The sequence below is a fragment of the Diabrotica undecimpunctata genome, chromosome 9, assembly GCF_040954645.1.
Source record: "Diabrotica undecimpunctata isolate CICGRU chromosome 9, icDiaUnde3, whole genome shotgun sequence".
Taxonomy (NCBI): Eukaryota; Metazoa; Arthropoda; class Insecta; order Coleoptera; family Chrysomelidae; genus Diabrotica; species Diabrotica undecimpunctata.
The window spans coordinates 128,438,684-128,455,915 of NC_092811.1; the positions used below are offsets into that span (position 1 = coordinate 128,438,684).

The 17,232-nt window shown below is 32.0% G+C and overlaps 1 protein-coding gene across 1 annotated transcript in view; it reads right to left on the reverse strand.

Annotated features, from left to right (window-relative positions):
• The window catches only part of Dscam1 (Down syndrome cell adhesion molecule 1), a 501,009-nt gene that overhangs the window by 343,595 nt on the left and 140,182 nt on the right, over nucleotides 1-17,232 (reverse strand). Inside the window, exon 4 of the mRNA XM_072545256.1 lies at nucleotides 5,821-5,970. Within this exon, the coding sequence (XP_072401357.1) occupies nucleotides 5,821-5,970 (150 nt within the window). The remainder of the gene's footprint in view (nucleotides 1-5,820; nucleotides 5,971-17,232) is intronic.

Genomic DNA, 17,232 nt, shown 5'->3' on the forward strand with positions numbered 1-17,232 from the left:
AATGTCTTGTTTCAGTTGCTCTGCCGTTTTTTTTTTTTCAACCTTAACTTGCCTATATTTAGTAGGTATTTTTAACAAAAGAGTTACGTGGATGAGATATAAATTGCAGAAAAATTTGTACAACTAACAACAACATTTAAGGTCAGCTAATATGTATATTTTGCACAGCATTTTTTAAAACTACGCAATACAGATTTTACACTTCAGTAAAATAGTTGTACAAAACTTCACGTTTTATTGCAATGTATCATCTAAAATAAAGTTAAAAATGTAAAAGATACATTTTTAAATATAACATAAGTTTGATTTCGTCTAGTAATTTGCAACAGTTTCAGAAAGTTTTAAAGTTCAAACATGCTGGTTCTAACAATATGTAGCAACAATAAAATTCCTGTAAACTCAAATAGTCGTCCCATTTATTCTTTCATGCGTTTTTAAAATCGAATAGGACTTTACTTGACAGTTTCGTGTTTTATGAACGGTTCAAACAGCGCTAGGCACATAAATTTTATTTCATAATCTGAATTATTATACTTTCACAACTAAATCCTGCTTTTTTAACTGAGAACACAACTCGGTATTTTTTCAGGTGTCAGAATGTTTGAACTAGATACTTCATAAATTTACAAAGGAAGACGAAAATAGGTCTTGAATACGAAATGAAGATAACACAAACGCTTTCTAATAAAATTTATTTTGAGTTCTATGTTACAGAGACCTGATAAATTGATAAATTTCGATATAGGAAACAGACATTTAGAAGGCATGATTTGTAGGCTTTAACTATTAACAATAAGAATATTCACTTGTATCAGCCGAATGGAACAAATTTAATTACGAATAAGGTGGTGGCGTTAGAAAAAGCGCTCTAACTTTCTTACTTTAAATACAACATTCAATATAGAAATATTAAGAAAATACGAGGACTGGCAATTAGTCGTACAGTTGGTGTTGGTAAAACACCTTTATTTAGCAATTTTTTATAATTTTTAATTTTCTTTTGTATCCCTACATCGCTTTATACGAAATTTCCACTGTGAGAAGCAGTGCTACAAGTCATATTGACAAGCTGGGCCGATTTTTGCTTTACATCATCTAATGACTGGTGACAGGTTCCCTTCAAGCAGGATTTGATGTTTTAGAACAGATAGAAGTCGCTAGGTGCTAAATCTGACGAGGAGAGAGGGTGCTCCCCGCCAATTATGACCTGATTTTTGTACAACTTCTAAAGAATGATATTGATTAACTATATGACCTTGTAGTCAAAGCTTTTAGTTGACCTTGTGGACAAAGATCTGTGATAGATTACGTTATAACCAACAGAGATATACATCCATCAAAAATAGTCGATGTAAGATGCCTCAACTCAGCAGATGTAGGTAGCGACCATAGGCTAGTATTATTGAAAATAAGAATCATCACGAAATACTTCGCACCTAAGAAAGCGGCACCAACACAAACAAAAATCAGAGTCGAAGGACTAAATATGGAATCATTAAGGAAATTATAAAACAGAAAATCATCAGAAGAGGACAGAATACCGAACGAACTCCTAAAGTACGGAGGACAAAACAGAATTTCTCAAGAATGGAGATCAAGCATTCTAATACCTCTCTTCAAAAAGGGAGACAAATCGGATCCAGAAAATTACAGAGGAATTAGTTTATTAAACACATCACTAAAATTAACAACCAAAGTGATAACAAATAAAGTGAATGAAATTATAACACCAGTAGAAGAACAACGAGTTTTTAAAGAAAAAAGTAGAAGAGTAGAGAGAAAAGTAGAAGAACTCACTGACCCTATTGAAGGTGGCAATAGGATAAGACAGGGAGAGCCTCTACTGTTCAACCCGAATAAAAAAAGTAAGAACTGAAAAATAGATACCAAATGGGAGAAAAACAACTTAAAATAATCTGCTATGCATACGACGCAATACTACTCTTTTAAAATGAAGATGAGTAACAACTTATGCTGCACAAATTCAATATAATCGCCAGAAAATTTAACATGTTAATTTCCCCAAAAAAGACAAAATGCATGATTATAACAGCAAATTTACTAAGATGTAAATTGGAGCTGGAGGGTCAGATAATAGAACAAGTGAGGGAATTTAAATATCTAGGCATCACATTATCTAGCTACGAAAAGCTCGAAACAGATGTGAAAGATAGAGAAAGTGAATAGAGCAAACAGGCTGAAAGAAATGAAAGACTGACACAGAGAGGACAAAAAGGATGTTAGAAACAGCAGAGATGAAAACACTTTAAAAACTTGTTGGGACAGAGCTAGAAGTACAGATATACGACGTAGATGCAAGGTGGAGACCATCAAGGACTGGGTAAGAAATAGAAGAGTAGAATGGAACGATCATATAAACCGAATGACAACAAATAGAGTAGTAAAGACGGAAAGAGATGGTTCTTCAATAGGAAGACGATCAGTAGGAAGACCACGAAAACGATGGAACGACAACACACTGCAAGCAGATTGAAAAACAGACAGTCATGTCTATATAAAAAGAAGAAGACCTTGAAGTCTCATTCCATGTGAATTACATATTCGGTATATCAAATAGAATAATTAACAGTGTCTTGAATTTGGACTTCACTTATTTGTGTTTGGAGTCTGCTTCGATTAGCTCTTGGTTTGAAGGTTATATTGAAAAGTCCATATCTCGCCAGTAGTTAGAACCCATGTCAAAAAGGGTGATTCTATTTAGATGTATTCTAGAATGTCAGAATAAATGGATTTACGATGCACATTCGGTTCCGTTGTTAGGAGTCTAGGAACAAGCTTTCCTCATACCGGGTCTTGAATTGTCAAACAGGCCATAGGAAACCCAACAGGGAATTTTAAACTGTTGAATTTCTGCGTCCCTAAATATTTTACATCAAAAGTCATTGGATACTATTTGTAGATGACTGAAATCTGTATTGAAAACAAATGTTTCAATTGCTCTACAAATTAAATACATTCGAAATGTTTGCAAAAATATAATATATTTGCCAGAGTATTGGGCCACACCTAGCGCAGCAATAAATGTTCAAATAATCCGCCATTTTGTACTAAGCAGTATCTCCATCGATTGTAAAATTCTCATATGATACTAGCCAGAAAAACACGTAGCGTGATTTTTATACACACTTCATCAATTCGCATTTTCAATGCTTCAATATCTGTAAATTTTTGGTAGAAAAAATTATGGATTTTAGAAGCTCCTAGAGAAAAAATCGTTTGGAGTTAGATCTCCACTTAATGTTACAGTTAGATCCAATCAAACAATTATTAAATCTGTTTTTAAGGAATTCCTTAACTTTCCATCTATTGTAGCTAAAATATAAATGTATTATATTTTTGCAAAATTTAGGAATTTTGGAATTCATAGAACAATTTTAAATTTGTTTTCAAATATTTAGGTCCTTTACAAATATTTTCTCATTACTTTTGATGTAAAATAATTTAGGAAGCAGGAATTGAGTTTCCTATGGCTATTCCCACCTGGGATGTATTTTTTTTAACTTTTTCAATGAAAGTAATATCTTGAAGTGACTTTGTCGCTAACACATATATATTTCATATCATATATCTATATTTTTATATTAGATAATGTTTCTATTGACTTGAGACTTCAAGTACAACAAAAACTCTTTGTAAAAGGTCAAAAAACGATCTTCTCTTATCTGTGAAACCAAGAACTTTCTATGGAGAGCTCTAATTATATCAAGTACGACGCGCTGTACATTCCTGTGTTATTTATTTAAAAAAAATCTTGTAAATGTAAGGCCTATTGTGAATTTTAAATAAAAACACGTTTGAGATTAATAAACTCAGAATTATTTCAACATTCTCGACACTATTTTCTTCCGCATTTCGTTGTTTTATTATATTTATGTTTCAGGGCATTCTTTTGACACTTTCCAAGATAAAAGGATTTAGTTGATGAAAGTTTTTCGGTCCTTATCTTATGTTAATCTAACGGTTAAAGATATTTTTTATTTCAAAAGCATATTAGCCCAGTCAAATACAATTTTAATGTATGTAAATCATTTTGTTTTGAAAGTATCTGTTTAATTTTAGGGAGAGTAGTTGTTTATAAGTTTTTAGATTACTCAAAAAGTCCTCCTCAAACATGTTTTAATTTTTTTTGGAAGTTTAAAACAAATGCTTGTTTTTAGATTTTCTAATGTAATGGAAGTTTTTTCGTACTTTCTAGGGATTTTTTCCGACTAATTGCAAAAAGTACAAAAGTTCTTGAAAATGACAAACAGTATAAATGAAGCAACATCGAAGAACATAGCAAGAACAAAAAGTGGGAATAAGCCACAATTAAAGGTTAAAATACGTTTATTGACGTTTCAATTTCCACTTCGGAAATCGTTCTCAAAATACAAACATTACTAATGTTTGTATTTTGAGAACGATTTCCGAAGTGAAAATTGAAACGTCAATGAACGTATTTTAACCTTTAATTGTGGCTTATTCCCATTTAAATAGTAATTAATTTAAAATGCCACAAGAAAATAGATTCAGAACAATAAGAACAAAAAGATTTAGAAAAAACCACTGGTTCGATGACGAATGTAGAACAGAGTTAAAAAAAGATCAAATTTGAGATTAAAAAGTCTGCGATCGCAAAAACAAGACGACCTAGAAAGGTATTCCGAACAACGAAAAGAAGTAAAGACAATTCTAAAAAATTTTTACAAAGAGGTAAAATACATTAAAACTGGGTATCAGGGAAAAACGAGGAATGTAAAAGACAAGCAAGGAAATCTAATAGTGGACGAAGACCAAATATGTGAAAGGTGGAAAAATAGTTCGAAGAGATGCTAAATTATAATAATAGAAGACATACCAAAGCCCACAAGAGAAGAAATTGAAGAAATAATAAAAGATATGAAAAATCAAAAAAGCCCCGGGGAGAGTGGCATTGTGGCAGAGAACTTAAAATATGGAGGAGAGGCTTTAATAAACCTTAGTGAGGTAATACTAGAAGTGTGGGATGCCGAAGAAATGCCTTAAGAATGGAAGTCCATTATAATTCCTATACACAAAAAGGGAGATAGAACAGAATGCGCAACCTATAGAGGAATACCCTTGTTGGATGTAATATACAAAGTGCTCGCTATACTAATTAAAAAACGATTAGAAATATATGTAGAGAAGAATCTAGGAGAATACCAGGGAGGATTTCGCAAGGGAAGATCAACAACCGATCAAATTTATATGCTAAAACAAATCCTGATCAATTGCTATGATTATGAGAGAAGAAATGGAGAGATGTAGTGGTGGAAGATGTCAGAGAGATGGGAATCAGAGATTGGAAGCTGATAGCTAAGAACAGAAAACGATGGAAATTATCCATCCAGCAATGGGCCTAAAAGGCCTGTTAACGTTATACATACATACAATTGCAAAAAGTAAAAGTGATAAATCAAGTTGGCATGAAAATAATACGATATGTCGATAATATAATGGCTGTAAAGTGTAAAATAGCAATAAAAATAATTTTCCAAGCCATTAAATTCGCATCAAAATTAAGTACTTACTAAAAACGTAAACGTGTATAACCACACGAAGTTCCGTTTTTTTTTTTTTAATTTTAATTTTGTGCGAAAACTTTCATTTTTGATCTAAATAAAGCATTGTGAAATATTACTCCTAATAAATGGTGTAAAACTGAGAAGTCATAACTAAATATAGAAAGAACCAACTTTTTAATATAATTTTTGAGTGAGTTTTTTACTCCAACATATCATTAGAACAGCATGTTTGAATCTTTTTTTTTTAATAAAAAAAACACCAAAATTCACTCACCAGTAATGACTAGGCGTCCTTTGGTAGCGCTGAGTCTGGTTTCGCCGGTGAGCCTGTGTTTCGTCCTGCATTGATACGACTTGTATCCATCTTCAGGTCCTACGTCCTTGATGTGCAGTTCCCCAGAAGGTAAAACCAGGTATTTGCTGTCTGTTGAATTACAAAATACGTTATAGTTTTTTGTATGTTAACTTTAAAGTCGAAATTTGCAAATAAAAAGCCCAAAAAAGGTTCAACAAAGATATATATTGTAAGCATTTAGAAATTATTAAGGAAAAAGCAAGAAGTGTATTCAAAACAGTTTACACAATATATAAAGATTCTTAGGGCTTTCTATTAACAAGTTTTTAAAACTAAGAAACATTTTTGTTATTGAAAATGCTTATTTTCTAATACTATAAGTATCCAAGATTTGCAAAATATATTTTCCAATACAAAAATGTCAATCAGTCTTTCTAAAATCGTGACAGAATAAGGTCAAAAGCATCTTTGATTATTAGTTCGATCCAAAGACTGAGAAAGATGGTTTAACGGATAAAAGGAACGTTACTTGTGAAATTTGATACCTCTATGATTAGAAGATAATCAGAAAAAAGTTTTAAACACACATTATGCACATTTTAAAATTGCTGGCCAATTTACATGGTGTTTCATAAGGTCAGGCATAAAAATCACCTTTTTTTAATCGAAACACTCTGTATATTACTTTAGATGTTAATTTTTCTTGCTGAAAGCTGTATGTTGTCTCTAATAAAGTTTTCTGATAAAATTATGTTCTGAATCTCCCTCTCAAACGAAGTTATCGAGCTTTGGCGTATATATAAGACGATCGAAAATAAATACGCAAAGAAACTACATACTCCGACCTTATTTTATCACACTTTATCTACATCGATCGCAAAATACACGCCTCAATTAGGGTAATGTATTTTGCAATTTAATACATCTAGTAACAGATCATTTTCCAGTTCATCTTTGTAAAAAATTTATAAATTCTGTTAAATATTGATCGGTATATAGTTGTTCAATGAAAACCCATTCAAATGCTCTTTTAGGGACTGTTTTAACGGATGAAATATGTTGTAATCACAAGGTGACAAGTCGGGAGTCTAAGGCGGATATTCTAAGACTTATAGCTTGATATACTCAAGCGCACCTTCGTCTGTAGGAGCTAGATAGGTTTAAATATTAGCACCATACGAGAGACGGACAATCCGTATATAACTTATATTTAATTAAACAAAAAAAGCAAACTAATACCTGTTCATGGCGACCCAGCCGCCAATATCTTAACCAAATGTATTTTCGTTTAAACAAACCTAGCATTTTTAATAAATATAGACAGTAACAACTTGAATCATTGAATTGGATTATATTGCAACACTGTTTTGTTAAATAGAACATAAATAAAAGCAGCACATTTACATACAAACGTCTGGAAAAGATCTATATTGTTTATAACAACAATCGTACCGTAATTCATTCTGGAAGTCTATGCAAAACTTCTATAAATATGTATATAGTAATATAAATAGTCATTAAATACTTTTGTATGACTAAACTTTATAAATAAAGAACAGAAACAGTGAATTTATTTCGTGTTTAGCACATTTTTTTAGTTACCTGTAACCAGAAAATACTAATAATAACTGCTTTAGTACGTTCATTCCCAAGATAAGCTCGAGGTCGCACAGATCTGTAGGTGTGGAGTGTTGTCGCGGCTTGTCATTGGTTAGAAATTAATTTCTCACCAATGACAGTGATCAGTGTGACCTGAAGTTTAGCTTGGGGATAAACGTAGTGTATATGTACATGTCCTAGTACATGTACATGTTTCTGTAAGAACTACCGAGGGCTTAGTGTAACTAACTCAATCTGTAGAGTCTACGGGAAGATAATTAAAAGCCGAATTGAAGATTGCTGGGAAGACATCTGGGAACATAATATGGAGACACACATGGTATTTATTGATCTTCAAAAAGCGTATGACAGTATCCCATTAGCGAAGCTATGGCAGGTGCTAGAAGACAAGAATATTCCACCGATTTACATTAATGCTGTAAGGGAGTTGTACGATGATATGACGAGTGTAATAAAGATTGGACAAAAAGTGACAAAAAAGATAAAAGTGACCAAAGGACTTCGCCAAGGCTGCTGCATTGCACCTACACTCTTTAAGATTTATTTGGAGGGGGTTTTGGATATTTGGAAAAAAAAATGTGAACCTATGGATGTTAAAATTGGAGACCATACACTGTACAGCTTGCATTTTGCTGATGACCAAGTAATACTTGCAGAAGATCAAGATGATATCCACTACATGATACGAAAAATAGATGAAGAATATACTAAGTGGGGCTTATCAATTAATCCATCAAAAACAGAGTACGTAGTAGTGGGAGGTGAAGGAAAGCACTTAGAACTAGGAAGCAAACAAATTCAAAATACTGATAGCTATAAATATCTCGGAGTAAACATTACAAACAATGGTGGGAATACAAAAGAAATAACTACTAGAATTGGTCACGGAAATTCAGCAATACGTTAACTGAATAGTATACTTTGGAATAACCACATCACCCGAAACACAAAAATTAGGATATACAAAAGTATCATAGAAAGCATTGCTACATATGGTTCAGAGCTTTGGGTAATAAATAAAAATGACGCATCCAAAATAAAAGCAATGGAAATGAATTATTGGAGAAGATGTTGCCAACTCACTAGAAGAGATAGAGTAAGGAATACTGAAATCAGAGAGCGTATGGGCATAGACATTGGCGTCCTGGAAACTATAGAATGCAAAAGGCTGAAATGGTATGGCCATGTAGAAAGGATGAATGATCAACGATGGCCAAAGAGAATATTACAGTGGATCCCCACCAACCACAGGAAAAAGGGAAGACCAAGAAGATCGTGGAGACAAGAAGTAAAAGGTGCAATGGAAGATAGGGGTCTACAAGTAGATGACTGGAACGATCGCAAGCGTTGGAAGCTAGGTTGTGAGAAACGGCGGCAGCTGTAATAAACTCGTTATATATATATATATATATATATATATATATATATATATATATATATATATATATATATATATATATATATATATTGGGGAAATCTGCAAGAAATACTCTAATGTGTATCAATTGTTTCGCCGAACGTTTTCGCCAAAGGGAATTAATTTGGCTTCTTCAGGGCTGAAAGAGAATAAATTATAATTAGCTACCATATATTATCTATTAAAACATTATTGATCTTACCGTAACTTAGAATTGTAGGACAATTGTAGGAACAATTCCAAGTTACGGTAAGATCAATAATGTTTTAATAGATAATATATGGTAGCTAATTATAATTTATTCTCTTTCAGCCCTGAAGAAGCCAAATTAATTCTCTTTGGCGAAAACGTTCGGCGAAACAATTGATACACATTAGAGTATTTCTTGCAGATTTCCCCAATATTTAAGAGTTTACTATATATATATATATGTACATGTCCTAGGTTTTTGTGAACTCTGCTATATTACATATTTGAGATATATTAGATTTATTACTACGTAGACTCGTTGCATTATATTTTTTGTATAATTAAATAATTATATACACTTCATTAATTTTTATGAAGTTTCGAAGGAAGTTATTATTACAGATAGCTAGCCAGTGCATCAACGGACATTAAACCAGCATTTTAAAAATCTCAGTCGGTTTCTTAACTGACTTTTAAATGTTAACTTGACTGTAGTACTTGACCTTTATATAAGTTTTACGCGTTTTTTAATGAACATTTAGCACAGTTCTATAATTGGTACGATTATTGTTATAGAGATGTTGGTTTATTGCGAAGAAAATATAACAAAACGGTTACTGACATTTTAGGAAACATACGAGTTTACACAATTTTGATTTTATTTTTGATACTTATATCAAGAATTCCTAATATATTCCAGAAATAGGTTTTTCTCAGGACTTTGAAATTATCCAGGTATTAACAACTAAGGATTTTGCTGTATTTTGCTGTTTTCGGAGCAAAAAAGGCTTTTTATTTGCTAATTGCTCTGGTTTACGTTACTAAAAAAGTAGACACCTATCAGAATAATTCTGATAGGTAAGATTTTTCCATATCAGCTCTAAATAAGAATAAATTATTATGTAAACAGTGTTCCATTTAGTTTAAAAGACATTTTATAAGCTTATATTTATAAATATACTTAAAAAAAATTGTAAAATTTATTTATTTCCTTTTTCTCTACCGATTTGTTATATTTCCTCACGTTACTAACTACTTATCGTATAAACAGTTCTAGTAACATTAAAACAGTTCTTCAGGATTTATTTCTTTACGAGGAAAATCAATAAAAATATGTACTGGAAATGTTTACACGGCAATTTCAAAAATAATCAATTACCACGAACTGATTTCGATAAAAACTGCATTTACAATCCAAGATAATTGATTATGTTTGTGATTTTTATTTATAGTGCCATAATATAGACAACAAATGCTGATTGTTTGAATATTGTATATATGATGCAAAAAGCACAAACATTTAGCTTTTAATAGAATATACACAGATATTTCATTAAGGTAATACATACTAAGCAAATTTATACTTTCACTCAACTAAATCTAAAAAATACGTTTTATCTTACATTGTCGAAGACTGTGTTTGATATAAGTGATAATACAGCAGAATAAGAAAATTGCTTGATACATATTACCTTATTAATCTATGCTGATACTCAATGGGCACTATAAATACATACTAAATCTAATAGAGGTGGTAAATTGTTAAGGTTTAAATAGGAAAGGAGATTGAAAAGGAGTTCCAGATGTCCAAACTTTTATTTTATTTAATTTACCGCAAATTAACACGTGTCAGTCAAAAATTCAACCAATGAGATGATCAATTACAGTACAAATCAATGTACACCGAAACCTGAACAGCTTCATTCGTAAAAACAACACAGCAAGTCATTCATTATTTCTCTCAGATTACATGTAGTCACAAATGCCTCGTTTTGTTTTGAAAGAACATATTGAAAAGCATAGAAACACAACGCACACACTCGTTTATTCATATTAAATTACTCTTCTCTAAAACAAAATATTGTCTTTGCTAGACAAACTTATCAGACAACTCTTATCTATAAAAGCAGCACTAAAACCGTTAGCAGTATAGGGGGATGTTTCTGAAGTTAATGAATGAAGTAAATAATACCGAAAGTGTTTTTATTAATAAAAAGTAAAATCCTCAGACTTGGGGTAAAATATTTATCCTGAAACACATGATTTTTTTTTATTGATTTTATTTTTTTTTATTGATTTTATTGATTTCTAACAACATCAACCACTTTGGGTTATTAGCTGTACTATTAATACTAAGACTGCTTTTATATTGTTAGGTAGTGAGTGTTTTGTCTTTCACTAATATATTTAGCACACTCTACTAAGATATGTGTTACATTAACCCTCGGTTAGTGTTCTGGGGTATACCATACCCCAGGTACTCCTTTTATTTCTATAAAATCGAAAGTAGATGAAATAGCGTCTTCTAGCGCCTAGTAGCTGTAGTTTATACAATTTTTCTCACGATGACCTTGTTACCAGATGTACATACCATACAATTTCAGTTTGAATTAGGAGATGCCCAAAGACGATTGGGGTGTGTGATACCCCGGTACACTACTGTTGTAACTTTCAGTTGTTTTGTGTTCTAGAGGTAAATTTACTTTTTTTGATATTTTTTCGAGATGTACTATGATTTTTATTTTTCTTTCAGCGATACTGAATTATAGAATAATTATGTCTTACGAACAGCAGGAAAGATTAAAACGTTTATGGGCGGAGTTTGGCAGTATTTCTGACGATGACAAATCGTTCATTGATAGTGAATCTGAGCAAGAACAAACCGCATTAGAAAGTCAAGAGAGAATCATATTGGAAAAAAGGGCTCAAGGAGAGACATCACACAAAAGGAAGGATTTTGAAGAAGTGGAGGCTGAAGAAGAAAGTGATTGGGCCAGTTTCTGGTTCTACACGTAATATTACTTTCGATAACTGGTTTACCAGTTATCCGCTCATGATCAATCTACTTCAGACTCATCATCTTACATCGGTGGGGACAGTTAGGAAGAACAAAAGGCAAATTCCAACAGCACTTCTGAACGCACGAGGAAGAGAAATTCACAGTTAAAATTTGCCTTTAAAGAAGATATAACGGCTGTCTCATATGTGCCAAAAAAGTCAAAACATGTAATCCCCTTTTCTACATTGCATCATGATGATACTTTAATTGAAGAAACTGGCGAAAAGAAATTACCTGAAATTATCGACTTTTACAATTCGATCAAAGGCGGTGTAGACACATTGGATGAGCTATCTGCTAATTACAGCGTACCAAGAAATAGTCGTCGTTGGACTTTGACATTTTTTTTTTGTTTTTGAATACAGCTGGAGTGAATGCTCAAGTTATATTATATAAAACAAATACAAAAAGACGATTTTTTTTAAATAACTAGGTGTGCAGCTGATTTATGAGTTTCGAAACCAACAAAGACAAAACCCTTCCTTGCGTCGACCACTACGTGATAATCAGCAACCAGAGGTACATCAGTTGGGACCTAAGCGACGTAGGACAGGCAGTATTTGTCCAAGAAATAAAGATAAGAAGACTTTTTACATATGCATGCGATGATGATACTCCAATTTGTTTGAAATACGCAATAATCACAGGTTCAAATTGCAACAATTTTGAGGAGTCGTAACTTTTTTATTTTTTAATGTATTTTAACGAACATTTTTTTCTTTAGTTTGTAGAATCTTAGGCTATAAGCTTATTTAGAGTTAAGTGATCAATAAAATTTTTCATAGTATTTGAGTGTATTATTGTTCACTCGTGTTTTTTGACTAGGATAATTGCAATATGTTGGATAAATGATGTTTACCATTTAAATATAAGACTTTTACAGTACCATATTTAATTTATTTGAATCATAAATAAGTAAAAAACCAAGATTAACCATTTTAAATGATTAAATTTAAAAATTTTAACTTCCTGCGTTAATTTAGTTTGGGGTATGACATACCCCGGTACACCTCTCGTGCTAATTTATCTAGGCACACTAACGCAGGGTTAATATCGCAGTTACATAAGTCACAAATAGGGCGATTTGATTTGAAGTGCTGTAGTCTGCTATGACCTATATGTAAACGGGTTAGGTTAACAAACAGCTGGCGATTTAAATTTATCTCGCACGAAGGTGCGAGGGCTTCGGTTGAGGGCTTTACGATGAGTTAATTGTGAAAGATTCCATTCGTTTTTCCATTCATTTATCACTTTTTCTTTAACGAACAATTTATAGTCGGAAACAGACACTAAGTTCACTAACACTGAAGGGGCACTATGTATTGCTTCCCTGGCATGAAAATCTGCTTGTTCATTTCCTTGAAGTCCAATGTGTGATGGAACCCATATAGAGGGTACTTGCTGCCTCGCGTTGTTTAGCAAATGTAATTGTTCTTTTATTAAAATACCTATGGGATTACTTGTATATAACTGTTCTATCGTAAGTAATGCACTGAGAGAGTTCGTACGGTAATGGACAGTGGAAGTGTGACGTCACAACTGTCAATTACTTTCCAAACAAAAGTTGAAATGCCCAATCTCAAGACTTTTTAAATTCTATAAAGTTAACATTTTGTTTCCTCTGCTGCTTTTTTAAGTATAGTGTTTTTTACGATAATACCATCATAATTCAGTGTTCTATTTCTATGAAATATAGTTTAAAAATTTAAATTAAAGACATTATATCCTTACTTTATTGATAGATGCATTTTATTGCTATTTTTATAAAACAACATGCTTTATTATTTACACAACCTTGTAAAATTATTGTGGTAACTATTAGAATACTTAGATATTGCACAAAGAGGAAAGATTCTGTAAAAAAAATGAAAAAATAACGAAAAATACAAATTATCCACACTAAACAAGGTTTGTTTGGAAAGTGAAACTGACATATGTCAATAAAATCTACGTCATCACTCCCACGGTCCATTATGACAGAAATGAAGGCTTGCAGAAGTGAGTATAGTTCTCCAAAGTAAATACTGCAACAACTGGAAGATAATTTAAACTGTAATACAATGTTCAAAGTTATAACTGCTGATCCCACACCATCAATTGTTTTGGATGAATCTGTATAGATATGACAATGATCTGGGAAAGAATCAAGTATGTTGTAAAATGATTGAATTGTTGCATGGGGGGTCTCAAGCTTATTGTATTTAGAAAGAGTTAGATCACATATTGCAGGAGAAAAGGTCCAAGGGGGAGGTGTGACTGTATTTGTCTGATCAAAAAATTTTGGTCATTGAATATCATGGAGAGAGAGAGGTCTTCTGATTCTCTCGTAAACGGAAGGGTACGCCCTTTTTTTATTGATATAAGTTGCTTTGAAACGTTCAGCGATAGTATAATGAAAAGTGGGATGCGATTTTATGGCACATATGGATGTTGCGTATGTTACTGACAAGTACATTCTTCTATAATTTAAAGGTGATTCCCCGGTTTAACATTGTAGACTTTTAATGGGGCTAGTACAAAATACTCCTGTAGCTATTCTTAGTACTTTATTTTGTATGACTTCTAGTTGAGCAAGAAGAGTCTTCTTTGCAGATAAGTATACAACTGTTCCATAATCGAGTTTTGATCGTACTAGTGATTTGTAAATATGAATCCGACTTTTAAAATCTGAGCTCCAATTAAGACTGCACAGGTATGGTATTATCAAGATAGTTTCTTGATCTAGAAAGATCTAGATCAAAGATCATTCCTAAAAATTTTAAGTGTTCTACATAAGTTAAGTTGTTTCCATATAACTGAAGATCTGGATTTGCAGAGTGCCGTTTTTTTTAAATATAATACATTTGGTTTGGTTGTAGAAAATTGCATTCCCATAGCTTTCGACCACTTTTCAAGGTCATAGGATTTACTGCACATTGTAAGTTTTTCTGTATAGAAAGAATATTTTTTCCTCTTGAATATATAACCAAATCATCAGCGTATAAACAAGTTTTGGAAAATTTACTAAGATTTTGTTTATTGCTACTCAAAACAGTGTTGAACTAATAACGGATCCTTGAGGTGTTCCATTTGTTTCTTCCTTAGTGCTGGATATTATACCAGTTATCTTAACTTTAAATTGTGTCTTGTTAATTATGAATAAAATATAGCATGTTACCTTTGTCGTATCTCCAAGTCATATCAAACGCTTTTGTTATATCGAAAAAGGCAGCAAGACATTCCTGTTTAATTGCAAATGGTTCATGTATTTCGGACTCCAGGTCTATTAAATTATCTATGGTGGATCTGTTCCTGCAAAAGCTGCTTTGTTCATTAATTATTAATTTATTATTTTTCAAAAATCATCTTAGTCTATAATTCACCAATTTTTCTGCATTTTGCATATTGTATTGGTAAGAGAAATTGACATACAGGAATCAGGATCAGTTCGAGATTTATTTGGTTTTAGTAATGGAATTATTATCGCCTGCGTCCATTTTGTGGGAAACTCATTATTTGTCGAAATTCTGTTGTATAGGTAAGAAGATATTTGTTTCCATTATCTGGTAGATTTTGTAAGAAACTAACAGGAATATCGTCTGGTTCTGGCGCCGATTTTTTGCTGGTACTTAAAGTGATTAAGCTCTTCCATGATAAATGTTATATTAAAAGGATTATCTTCAATGCAAAAACACATGATTGTTATGGGCTTTTCGTGTAGTATCATTACAAGTGTCAGATTGAATATTTCATATATTTTTCTACAATTTTTAAACTTTTTATATCCTTCAATTAAAGTTTTTCATATAAGATATCACACTTATCTTATTGAATAAAAAAAAGAATATCCGTAAATGAAACAAAAATGTAGCAAAATGTAAAGAGAATGTAAAAGAGCAAAAATCATAATCCGACGATTATTGCTAAAGATAATTCACCTAGACTAGTAAAGCAGAAAATATCTTATACAGGTTTTTGAAAGTTCTAAAAGGTAGCGTTTGTGGTGAAGGTTTAAATCTTCAAAAACCTGTATAATACTTTTTCAGTTCTCTTTCCTTGACTGGCCTAATAATAACAAACGGAATAAAAGAATATACACATATACATATTACAACATTCGTTAACGAATCGGCACTAATAGAAGAAGAATCCAAGTGAATAGTCCTTATAAACATAAGGGAAGAAGAAAAACCCGATCAACTAGAAAATTCGAAATATGTATGAAAACTGAAAATAAGAGACGAATGAGAAGGAGGAGCAGACGTAAAAAAGACAGGGGACAAACGGAAACTAAGAGGAATACTTACAAAGATAGAGATAAAGAAGTAGAAGTAGTAGAAGAAGAACATCACCAATTAAGATTGATAATAAAAAAAAATTTAAAAAAAATGGGAAAAAACAGCAACACCCAAATTTTCTGTTTATATGTACTAATACTCCATTAATAAATTCTATTTCCACATCAGACTCAATGTGTATAAATGCTCGACTTGGCTTCATAAAAAAAGTTATGTCCTATAAAACGAGGGCTTCAAAATTAGCTCCAGTAAAAATATAAACGATGATGGTTGTGTTGTCAACAATCTAGTGAAATAAAAGTGAAAGCCAATAAAGACGTGGAAAGCCGCTTTTCACTTTCAGCAGCGTTTCGAAAGCGAGTTAAAAGCATTACCTCCATAACTTTATAATCGCTGGTGTCAAAATACACTTAGCTTGTTAATGATATGGAAATCAAACTCCGGGAATTTATCATTCTATGTATGTAGACTCGATTTAGAATTACACATGATATCAGTTTTTACATGTAAGATACATTATTGAATTATTGTACAAAAATTTATAAAAATAATATTTCTATCCCGGCAAAGTTTGAATTCAACATAAAATGTAAGTGAGCAAGCATTAAACGTTTCATCCAGAATTACACGCCTGAGACGAAGAACAACAGTTTACTTTACCATAGAGAAACAGAAAAATTATTAGTAGCATCATCATCTCTATTATTTCTTCTATAATAATATCGAGATCTTCCGTAATCTATAGGAATAGAAATCATATACCGTGTAGCATTTTTATATTTTTTCGTATGTATTGAAATCAGCCCGTATGTATTAAAACACCAAAAAAGTATTTTCAATCCTTTTGCATCGTTGGAGTCGATAATAAACACATTTTAAAGTTTGTTTATATATCACATATGCGTATTGCCTTGGTATTTTCTTTGATCGTTAAGCCGCTCAATATTGCGCCTGAAATAAACATCCACTTAGATCACTGAGAAAGTTTTGCGGGGCTCATCATCACTTTCGCTGGAGCCACTGTCAAAGGCAGTTGGTGTCCGTGTTAG